Source organism: Chlorocebus sabaeus, chromosome 12 (genome assembly GCF_047675955.1).
Source record: "Chlorocebus sabaeus isolate Y175 chromosome 12, mChlSab1.0.hap1, whole genome shotgun sequence".
NCBI lineage: Eukaryota > Metazoa > Chordata > Mammalia > Primates > Cercopithecidae > Chlorocebus > Chlorocebus sabaeus.
Window position 1 is genome coordinate 34,339,521 of NC_132915.1, and position 11,631 is coordinate 34,351,151.

Below are 11,631 nucleotides of genomic sequence, written 5' to 3' on the forward strand. Positions count from 1 at the left end.
GTATGCTCCAGAATCACTGACAGAGAGCAAGTTTTCTGTGGCCTCAGATGTTTGGAGCTTTGGAGTGGTTCTGTATGAACTTTTCACATACATTGAGAAGAGTAAAAGTCCACCAGCGGTCAGTGTGCTTTTTATTTACTTTGTTTTTTGTTTGTTCGTTTGATTTTTATAAATTATGGGGTACAATTACAATTTTGCTACATGCATACATTGCATAGTGGTGAACTCAGAGCTTTTAGGGTATCCACCACCTTAATAACATACATTGTACCCTTAAATAATTTCTCAGCATCTACCCCAGTAATGGCTCACCCTTCCAAGTCTCCATTGTCTGTCATTCCACATTCTACGTCCATGTGTATACATTATATAGCTCCCACTTCTAAGTGAGAACATGTGGTATTTGTCTTTCTATGGCTGGTTTGTTTCACTTAAGATAATTACCTCCATCCATGTTGCTACCAAAGACATAATTTCATTTGTTTTTATGGCGGAGTAGTATTCCATTGGGTATGTATACCACATCTTCTTTATCCAGTCATCTATTGATGGACACTTAGGTTGATTCCATGTCCTTGCTTTTGTGAAGAATGCTGCAATAAACATACAGGTGGAGGTATCTTTTTGATACAGTGATTTCTTTTCCTTCAGGTAGATACCCCATAGTGGAAATGCTGGATCAAATGGTAGTTCTACTTTTAGGTCTCTGAGGAATCTTTATGTTTTCCGTAGAGGTTGTACAAATGTACATTCCCAGCAACAGTGTATAAGAGTTCCCTTTTCTCCACACCCTTGCCAACATCTGTTATTTTCTCTCTCTCTCTCTTTTTTTTTTCTTCCCATTCTGACTGGAGTAAGACATATCTCACTGTGGTAATTTTTTTCTCTTTTTTTTTTTGTCATTCTGACTGGAATAAGGCATATCTCATTGTAATTTTAATTTGCATTTCTCTGGTGATTAGTGATTAGCATTTTTTCATATGCCTCTTGTCCTTTTGGGTGTCTTCTTTTGAAAAATGTCTACTGATCTCCTTTGTCCAGTTTTTAACATGATGATTAGGGGGTTTTGGTTGAATTCCTTGAGTTCCTTATAAATTCTGAACGGTAGTTCCTCATCAGATACAAAATTTGCAAATATTTTCTCCTATTCTGCAGGTTTCTGTTCATTCTGTTGATTATTTATTTTGCTATGCTGAAATTTTTTAGTTTGATAAAGTCTCATTTGTCTGTTTTTGGTTTTGTTGCCTATGCTTTTGAGGTCTTTGCCATTCTTTGTTTACACCCATTTCCATAAAAGTTTTCCCTAGGTTTTTTTTTTCTAGTATTTTTATAGTTTCAGATCTTACATTTAAGTCTATAATTGATCTTGAGTTAATTTTTGTATATGGTGATAAATATGGGTCCAGTTTCATTCTTCGGCATATGGCAATCCAATTTACCAGTACCATTTACTGAAAAGGGTGTCCTTTCCCATACTGCCCAAAGCAATCTGCAGATTCAATACAGTTCCTAATGCCAATATCATTTTTCCACAGAATTAGGAAAAACAATCCTAAAGTCACATGGAACCAAAAAGAGCCCTAATAGCAAAAGCGATTCTAAGCAAAAAGAACAAAGCTGGAAGCATCACATTACTTGACTTCAAATTATATTATAAGGCTACCGTAACAAAAGCATCATGGTACTCATATAAAAAACAAACACATAAACCAATGGAACATAATAGAGAACCCGGAAATAACGCCACATATTTATAGCCAATTGATCTTTGACAAAATCGACAAGAACATACATTGAATTTTTTTTTTTAAATTATTTTTATTTTTTTGTATTTTTGTAGAGCTGGAGTTTCACCATGTTGGCCAGGCTGGTCTTGAACTCCTGACCTCTTGATCCGCCAGCCTTGGCCTCCCAAAGTGCTGGGATTACAGGCGTGAGTCACCGTGCTCAGCCTAAAACTTTAATTCTATTCACGTTATTTATTTATTTTATTTTTTATTATACTTTAAGTTCTAGGGTACATGTGCACAACGTGCAGGTTTGTTACATATGTATACTTGTGCCATGTAGGTGTGCTGCACCCATCAACTCGTCAGCACCTATCAACTCGTCATATACATCAGGTATAACTCCCAATGCCATCCCTCCCCCCTCCCCATAATAGGCCTCGGTGTGTGATGTTCCCCTTCCAGAGTCCAAGTGATCTCATTGTTCAATTCCCACCTATGAGTGAGAACATGCGGTGTTTGGTTTTCTGTTCTTGTGATAGTTTGCTGAGAATGATGGTTTCCAGCTGCATCCATGTCCCTACAAAGGACACAAACTCATCCTTTTTTATGGCTGCATAGTATTCCAAGGTATATATGTGCCACATTTTCTTAATCCAGTCTGTCACTGATGGACATTTGGGTTAATTCCAAGTCTTTGCTATTGTGAATAGTGCTGCAATAAACATACATGTGCATGTGTCTTTATAGAAGCATTATTTATAATCCTTTGGGTATATACCCAGTAAAGGGATGTCTGGGTCATATGGTATTTCTAGTTCTAGATCCTTGAGGAATCACCATACTGTTTTCCACAATAGTTAAGCCAGTTTACAATCCCACCAACAGTATAAAAGTGTTCCTATTTCTCCACATCCTCTCCAGCACCTGTTGTTTCCTGACTTTTTAATGATTGCCATTCTAACTGGTGTGAGATGGTATCTCATTGTGGTTTTGATTTGCATTTCTCTGATGGACAGTGATGATGAGCATTTTTTTATGTACCTGTTGGCTGTATACATGTCTTCTTTTGAGAAATGTCTGTTTATATCCTTTGCCCACTTTTTGATGGGGTTGTTTTTTTCTTGTAAATTTGTTTGAGTTCTTTGTAGGTTCTGGATGTTAGCCCTTTGTCAGATGAGTAGATTGCAAAAATGTTCTCCCATTCTGTAGGTTGCCTGTTCACTCTGATGGTAGTTTCTTTTGCTGTGCAGAAGCTCTTTAGTTTAATTAGATCTCATTTGTCAATTTTGGCTTTTGTTGCCATTGCTTTTGGTGTTTTAGACATGAAGTCCTTGCCCATGCCTATGTCCTGAATGATATTACCTAGGTTTTCTTCTAGGGTTTTTATGGTTTTAGGTCTAACGTTTAAGTCTCTAATCCATCTTGAATTAATTTTCATATAAGGAGTAAGGAAAGGATCCAGTTTCAGCTTTCTGCTTATGGCTAGCCAATTTTCCCAGCACCATTTATTAAATAGGGAATCCTTTCCCCATTTCTTGTTTTTGTCAGGTTTGTTAAAGATCAGATAGCTGTAGATGTGTGGTATTATTTCTGAGGGTCTCTTCTGTTCCACTGGACTATATCTCTGTTTTGGTACCAGTACCATGCTGTTTTGGTTACTATAGCCTTGTAGTATAGTTTGAAGTCAGGTAGTGTGATGCCTCCAGCTTTGTTCTTTTGACTTAGGATTGTCTTGGCAATGCGGGATCTTTTCTGGTTCCATATGAACTTTAAAGCAGTTTTTTTCCAATTCTGTGAAGAAAGTCATTGGTAGCTTGGTGCAAGTGGCATTGAATCTATAAATTACCTTGGGCAGTATGGCCATTTTCACAATATTGATTCTTCCTATCCATGAGCATCAAATGTTCTTCCATTTGTTTGTGTCCTTTTTTATTTCACTGAGCAGTGGTTTGTAGTTCTCCTTGAAGAGGTCCTTTACATCTCTTGTAAGTTGGATTCCTAGGTATTTTATTCTCTTTGAAGCAATTGAGAATGGAAGTTCATTCATGATTTGCCTCTCTGTTTGTCTGTTACTGGTGTATAAGAATGCTTGTGATGTTTGCACATTAATTTTGTATCCTGAGACTTTGCTGAAGTTGCTCATCAGCTTAAGGAGATTTTGGGCTGAGACAATGGGGTTTTCTAAATATACAATCATGTCATCTGCAAAGAGGGACAATTTGACTTCTTCTTTTCCTAACTGAATACCCTTGATTTCTTTCTCTTGCCTGATTGCCCTAGCTAGAACTTCCAACACTATTTTGAATAGGAGTGGTGAGAGAGGGCATCCCTGTCTTGTGCCAGTTTTCAAAGGGAATGCTTCCAGTTTTTGCCCACTCAGTATGATATTGGCTGTGAGTCTGTCATAAATAGCTCTTATTATTTTGAGATATGTTCCATCAATACCGAATTTATTGAGAGTTTTTAGCATGAAGGGCTGTTGAATTTTGTCAAAGGCTTTTCCTGCATCTGTTGAGATAATCATGTGGTTTTTGTCTTTGGTTCTGTTTATATGCTGGATTACGTTTATTGATTTGCGTATGCTGAACCAGCCTTGCATCCCAGGGATGAAGCCCACTTGACCATGGTGGATAAGCTTTTTGATGTGCTGCTGGATTTGGTTTGCCAGTATTTTACTGAGGATTTTTGCATCGATGTTCATCAGGGATATTGGTCTAAAATTCTCTTTTTTGGTTGTGTCTCTGCCAGGCTTTGGTATCAGGATGATGTTGGCCTCATAAAATAAAAGTTAGGGAGGATTCCCTTTTTCTGTTGATTGGAATAGTTTCAGAAGGAATGGTACCAGCTCCTCCTTGTACCTCCAGTAGAATTTGGCTGTGAATCCGTCTGGTCCTGGACTTTTTTTGGTTGGTAGGCTATTAATTATTGCCTCAATTTCAGAGCCTACTATTGGGCTATTCAGGGATTCAACTTCCTCCTGGTTTAGTCTTGGGAGAGTGTAAGTGTTCAGGAATTTATCCATTTCTTCTAGGTTTTCTAGTTTATTTGCGTAGAGGGGTTTATAATATTCTCTGATAGTAGTTTGTATTTCTGTGGGGTCGGTGGTGATATCCCCTTTATCATTTTTTATTGCGTCTATTTGATTCTTCTCTCTTTTCTTCTTTATTAGTCTTGCTGGCAGTCTATCAATTTTGTTGATCTTTTCAAAAAAACCAACTCCTGGAATCATTGATTTTTTGGAGGGTTTTTTGTGTATCTCCTTCAGTTCTGCTCTGATCTTAGTTATTTCTTGCCTTCTGCTAGCTTTTGAATGTGTTTGCTCTTGCTTCTCTAGTTCTTTTAATTGTGATGTTAGGATGTCAATTTTAGATCTTTCCTGCTTTCTCCTGTGGGCATTTAGTGCTATAAATTTCCCTCTACACACTGTTTTAAATGTGTCCCAGAGATTCTGGTATGCTGTATCTTTGTTCTCATTGGTATCAAAGAATATCTTTATTTTTGCCTTCATTTCGTTATGTACCCAGTAGTCATTCAGGAGCAGGTTGTTCAGTTCCCATGTAGTTGAGTGGTTTTGATTTAGTTTCTTAGTCCTGAGTTCTAGTTTGATTGCACTGTGGTCGAGAGACAGTGTGTTATAATTTGTGTTCATTTACATTTGCTGAGGAGTGCTTTACTTCCAACTATGTGGTCAATTTTGGAATAAGTGTGATGTGGTGCTGAGAAGAATGTATATTCTGTTGATTTGGGGTGGAGAGTTCTGTAGATGTCCATTAGGTCCACTTGGTGCAGAGTTGAGTTCAATTCCTGGATATCCTTGTTTAGTTTCTGTCTCATTGATCTGTCTAATGTTGACAGTGGGGTGTTCAAGTCTCCCATTGTTATTGTATGGGAGTCTAAGTCTCCTTGTAAGTCTCTAAGGACATGCTTTATGAATCTGGGTGCTCGTGTATTGGGCGCATATATATTTAGGACAGTTAGCTCTTCTTGTTGAATTGATCCCTTTACCATTATGTAATGGCCTTCTCTGTCTCTTTTGATCTTTGATGGTTTAAAGTCTGGTTTATCAGAGACTAGGATTGCAACCCCTGCTTTTTTTGGTTCTCCATTTGCTTGGTAGATCTTCCTCCATCCCTTTATGTTGAGCCTATGTGTGTCTCTGCATGTGAGTCTCCTGAATACAGCAAACTGATGGGTCTTGACTCTTTATCCTATTTGCCTGTCTGTGTCTTTCAATTGGACCATTTGGTCCATTTACATTTAAGGTAATATTGTTATGTGTGAACTTGATCCTGTCATTGTGATATTAGCTGGTTATTTTGCTCATTAGTTGATGCAGTTTCTTCCTATCATCGAAGGTCTTTACATTTTGGCATGTTTTTGCAATGGCTGGTACTGGTTGTTCCTTTCCATGTTTAGTGCTTCCTTCAGACTCTCTTGTAGGGCAGGTCTGGTGGTGACAAAATCTCTAAGCATTTGCTTGTCTGTAAAGGATTTTATTTCTCCTTCACTTATGCAACTTAGTTCGGCTGGATATGAAATTCTGGGTTTAAAATTATTTTCTTTAATAATGTTGAATGTCAGCCCCCACTCTCTTCTGGCTTATAGCGTTTCTGCCTAGAGATCTGCTGTTAGTCTGATGGGCTTCCCTTTGTGGGTAACCTGACCTTTCTCTCTGGCTGCCCTTAACATTTTTTCCTTCATTTCAACTTCGGTGAATCTGACAATTATGTGTCTTGGGGTTGCTATTCTCAAGGAATATCTTTGTGGCGTTCTTTGTATTTCCTGAATTTGAATGTTGGCCTGCCTTACTAGGTTGGGGAAGTTCTCCTGGATGATATCCTGAAGAGTGTTTTCCAACTTGGTTCCATTTTCCCCCTCACTTTCAGGCACACCAATCAGACATAGATTTGGTCTTTTCACATAATCCCATACTTCTTGGAGGCTTTGTTAATTTCTTTTTCCTTTTTTTTCTCTAGACTTCTCTTCTCGTTTCATTTCCTTCATTTGATCTTCAATCATTGATACTCTTTCTTCCAGTTGATCAAGTCGGTTAGTGAAGCTTGTGCATTTGTCACGTAGTTCTTGTGTCATGGTTTTTCTCTCTCTCAGTTCGTTTATGGCCTTCTCTGCATTGATTATTCTAGTTATCCATTCTTCCATTCTTTTTTCAAGATTTTTAGTTTCTTTGCGCTGGTTACATAGTTCCTCCTTTAGCACTGCGAAATTTGATCCACAGAAGCCTTCTCTCAACTTGTTGAAGTCATTCTCCGTCCAGCTTTGATCAGTTGCTGGCGATGAGCTGCGTTCCTTTGGAGGGGGAGATGCGCTCTGACTTTTTTAATATCCTGCTTTTCTGCCCTGCTTTTTCCCCATCTTTGTGGTTTTATCTGCCTTTGGTCTTTGTTGCTGGTGACGTACTCATGGAGTTTTGGTGTGGGTGTCCTTTCTGTTTGTTAGTTTTCTTTCTAACAGTCAGGACCCTCAGCCGTACATCTGTTGGAGATTGCTTGAGGTCCACTCCAGACCCTGTTTGCCTGGGTATCAGCAGCGGAGGCTGCAGAAGATAGAATATTGCTGAACAGCGAGTGCTGCTGATTCTTGCTCTGGAAGCTTCGTCTCAGGGGTGTACCCAGCCGTGTGAGGTGTTAGGTGTCGGTCTACACCTCAGTGGAAAATGCAGAAATCACCCATCTTCTGTGTCGCTCATGCTGGGACTGGAGGCTGGAGCTGTTCCTATTCGGCCATCTTCTGATCTGTCCTTGGATGAAAATTTTTCTTCTAAATTGCAGAGTAGAGAGGAAACTGGTTCTCTTTTATGGTTCACACTATTTCTTCTGCTTTAATAGAATTTGTGGCCACTCCAAATTTGATGCTGGTTCTTTATTTTTCTGATTCACTTTTAGTTAGCTGTGTGATCTTGAGCAGGCTACTTAATCCCTCTGTGCCTCAGTTTCTTCATCTCAAAAGGTATCTTGGTATGGGATAGAACGCCAACTACAGCCACATTAAAAACAAACAGGTATGTCCACGCCACGAAGCCCACGCTCTGCGTGGCAGCCCTGGAGACAGCCAAGTCCCCGCCTCCGCCCTCTGCCCAGCTCTGGCCGCCAGCCCCTGCCGGCTGACACCGCGGTTTCCTAGACAGCCACATTGAAGTTTTTTAACATAAGAAAAGATTTATCCAAAGAATAGTAAGCCTAGGACTTATTTTAGAGCTCTTATTGCTTATTTTTAAGGCAATATCCAACAAAATAATCCCAAACTTATTCACAAAGTAGCTTGAATTTTTTAAAAAGGGAGTATTGGGAAACTTAGTATAGTCTCTTAATATTATTTTTATTAAATCCAGTTAGCTCATTCATTGTAGGAATTATTGCATAAGTTAAAATATACCTTCCAAAGTAATTTTTCTCTTGGTCATCATAGAATTTTTTTAATATGGAAAAGTATGAAAAAATAAAAATAATCTCTAATGCAATTACTCAGAGAAGACCACCTTAATACTGTAGTATGTTATCTTTCAGGCTTCTTTTTATTTTGTGTATAAAAGTATATACAAAAAAGTATATGAAACTTTTATAACTTTTATAAAAGTTCACTTTTACATATAAATATATATTATTTTATAAAATTAAGGTCATACTGTGCAGTTTGCTCTCCTGCTGTTTCATGAAGTATTACAGCATGGATAATTTACTGTATTAGGAAAATGTACTGCAAATATGTTTTCTAATTGCTGAGTAGCATTCCATCATAAGGCTATATATGTCTGAACAATCATTTTCCATTCTTCAGTCTTTTAAGTAGCACTTTAGTGAACATAGTGAATATCCTCATGCATATTTATATTTATCTCTGATAAGTATCTTAGAATAAAAGTAAAAGTTATGAACTATTTTAAAGGTTTTAATTCCAAAATGCTTTCTAGAAAAGCTGTGCCAGATTATATCTCAGCAGCAATGCATAGGGATGTACATTTCATCATTTGCCAGTATTGGTCATTATGTTTTTATGTACTTTTGCCAAGTTGATAGGGGACAGGTTATATATATTTTAATTTCCATTTCTTTTATTAATGTGATTGACTATATGTTTGTTGTGTGTTTAGGGCGAGTATGTATATATGTGAAGTATGTCTTCTGTGATTTGCCTATCTTTATATATATACATATTTTTAACCAATTTATAAGAGCTCTCTATATTGAAAATAAGTAAATGATTAAGGTTTTTTTTTTTTTTTGAGACAGAGTCTTGCTCTGTCGCCCAGGCTGGAGTGCAGTGGCCGGATCTGGGCTCACTGCAAGCTCCGCCTCCCGGGTTTACGCCATTCTCCTGTCTCAGCCTCCCAAGTAGCTGGGACTACAGGCGCCCGCCACCTCGCCCGCCTAGTTTTTTGTATTTTTTAGTAGAGACGGGGTTTCACCGTGTTAGCCAGGATGGTCTTGATCTCCTGACCTCGTGATCCGCCTGTCTCGGCCTCCCAAAGTGCTGGGATTACAGGCTTGAGCCACCGCGCCCAGCCTTTCCTAGCTTATAATTCAGATTTTAATTTTATAAACTTTGACATATGAAAGTTTTCTCTGTTGCATTTATACTTATTTATTCATTTTTTCTTATATTGTTTTATATTCAAGTTTTTATTTCAATTGAAATGTAATATAAAAATGTGAGTTTTTTAACAACAAAAAACTCAAAGGAAATATGTTTTTAGTTCATGTGTTTTGAGCCCTTCTCAGTGGATTTGTGGTGTTTATTACAGCTATGGAAATGGAAATTATAGAAGTTCCATATTTAACAGCCTTATGTTTTTGATCCTAAAAGTAGCCTCTTTTGAAAAGGTTTGAAAACATACAAAAGCACACATATACTAAATTTTTCCCATTGACTGGAAGAAATTGAGAAATAATTTTGCTACAAATTAAATGTACAAAAAATATTGAAAATGGGTTTGTTTTAGGAATTTATGCGTATGATTGGCAATGATAAACAAGGACAGATGATCGTGTTCCATTTGATAGAACTTTTGAAGAACAATGGAAGATTACCAAGACCAGATGGATGCCCAGATGAGGTAACTTTTTTTTTTTTTTTAAATCCATGGTAATCATGCATTTTATTTTACTTTTTACTCAGACTTCAGTTCACTTTCTGAAATTTAATTTGCAGAGCTTCCAGATAAACAGCATAATCAGATGACTGTGGAACAAGGCATAGTTATGACATGTACCCTGTATTGAAAATTAATGTCTTCCACCAATTAAAAGATGGTCCTTAGTGTTCCTTGTAATTTTGGTTTATTTTCTCCTTTACAGATTTATATGATCATGACAGAATGCTGGAACAATAATGTAAATCTACGCCCCTCCTTTAGAGATCTCGCTCTTCGAGTGGATCAAATAAGGGATAACATGGCTGGATGAAAGAAATGTCCTTCATTCTGAGAACAAAGTATATTTATAGAACAAAGTTTTCTATTTCACATTGCTGTGGACTATTATTACATATATCATTATTATATAAATCATGATGCTAGCCATTAAAGATGTGAAAATATCTGCTCAAAACTTTCAAAGTTTAGTAAGTTTTTCTTCATGAGGTCACCAGTAAAAGACATTAATGAGAATTCCTTAGAAAGGAGTTTTGTAAGAAGTTTCTTAAACATTGTCAGTTAACATCACTCATGTCTGGCAAAAGAAAAAAAAAGACTTTTTCAGCTCAGCTTTTTGAGATGTGAAAAAATTATTATGTAAATTTTGCGATGTTAAAGATGCACAGAATATGTATGTATAGTTTTTACCACAGTGGATGTATAATACCTTGGCATCTTGTGTGATGTTTTATACACATGAGGGCTGGTGTTCATTAATACTGTTTTCTAATTTTTCCATAGTTTATCTATAACTCCTTCACTATACAAACAAATTAGATGTTCAGATAATTGAATAAGTACCTTTGTGTCCTTGTTCATTTATATCACTGGCCAGCATTATAAACAGGTGTATACTTTTAGCTTGTGTACTGTAAATATTTTTCAAGTAAAGGGAACAAATGTCTAGTTTTATTTGTATAGGAAATTTCCCTGACCCTAAAGAATACATTTTGAAATGAAACAAGCTTACAAAGATATAATCTATTTTCTTATGGTTTCCCTTGTATCTATTTGTGGTGAATGTGTTTTTTAAATGGAACTATCTCCAAATTTTTCTAAGACTACTGTGAACAGTTTTCTTTTAAAATGTTGAGATTAAGAATGCGAGGAACATTGTCATCCTTTGAGCTGCTGACTGCCAATAAAATTCTTCAATCTCTGGGATCTATGCTCATGAATTAAATTTAAGCATAAGCCATAAAATAGATTGTTTTTAAAATGGATAGCACATTAAGAAGTGTAATAGGTTAAGAATTTTTTCCTAAAGATTGTATATTTGAGGGGTTTCAGAACTTTGCGTTGCGGTCATAGAAGAGATTTATTTCCTTTTTAGAGGGAAAATGAGGTAAGTGAAAAAGTATGCTTGTTAATTTTATTCAAGAATGCCAGTAGAAAATTCATAATATGTATCTTTAAGAAAAATGAGAGCATACATCTTTCCAATTAAGTATAAGGGGTTGTTCGTTGTTGTCATTTGTTATATTGCTACTCCACTTTAGACACCATACCTAAAATAAAATATGGTGGGTTTTTCGTGTGTGTGTGGTTTATACAAAACTTAAAATACTTGCTATTTTGATTAAAAAGAAAATCGTTTCTTACTTTATTTTTAGTGGTATGTTCTACTTTTCTAAAACTTGTACTGAAGACTTCTCATTTTGGGTTGAAGGGAAGGAAAAGGAAGAAATGTTTTTTACATTCATTATACTTAAAGCATTTTAATAGTTCTGGATGCAGAAATAATCTAAAATG

At 36.6% G+C, this 11,631-nt stretch overlaps 1 protein-coding gene across 4 annotated transcripts in view; it reads left to right on the forward strand.

Moving 5' to 3' along the window:
- Positions 1–11,041, forward strand: part of JAK2 (Janus kinase 2) — a 148,631-nt gene extending 137,590 nt beyond the window's left edge. For all 4 annotated transcript variants that reach the window (XM_073021559.1, XM_073021558.1, XM_073021560.1 and 1 more), the window contains 3 exons: positions 1–118; positions 9,688–9,801; positions 10,043–11,041. In XM_073021559.1, coding sequence (XP_072877660.1) covers positions 1–118; positions 9,688–9,801; positions 10,043–10,150 — 340 coding nt within the window. In that variant the 3' untranslated portion in view covers positions 10,151–11,041. The remainder of the gene's footprint in view (positions 119–9,687; positions 9,802–10,042) is intronic.
- The last annotated feature ends 590 nt before the right edge of the window (positions 11,042–11,631 follow it).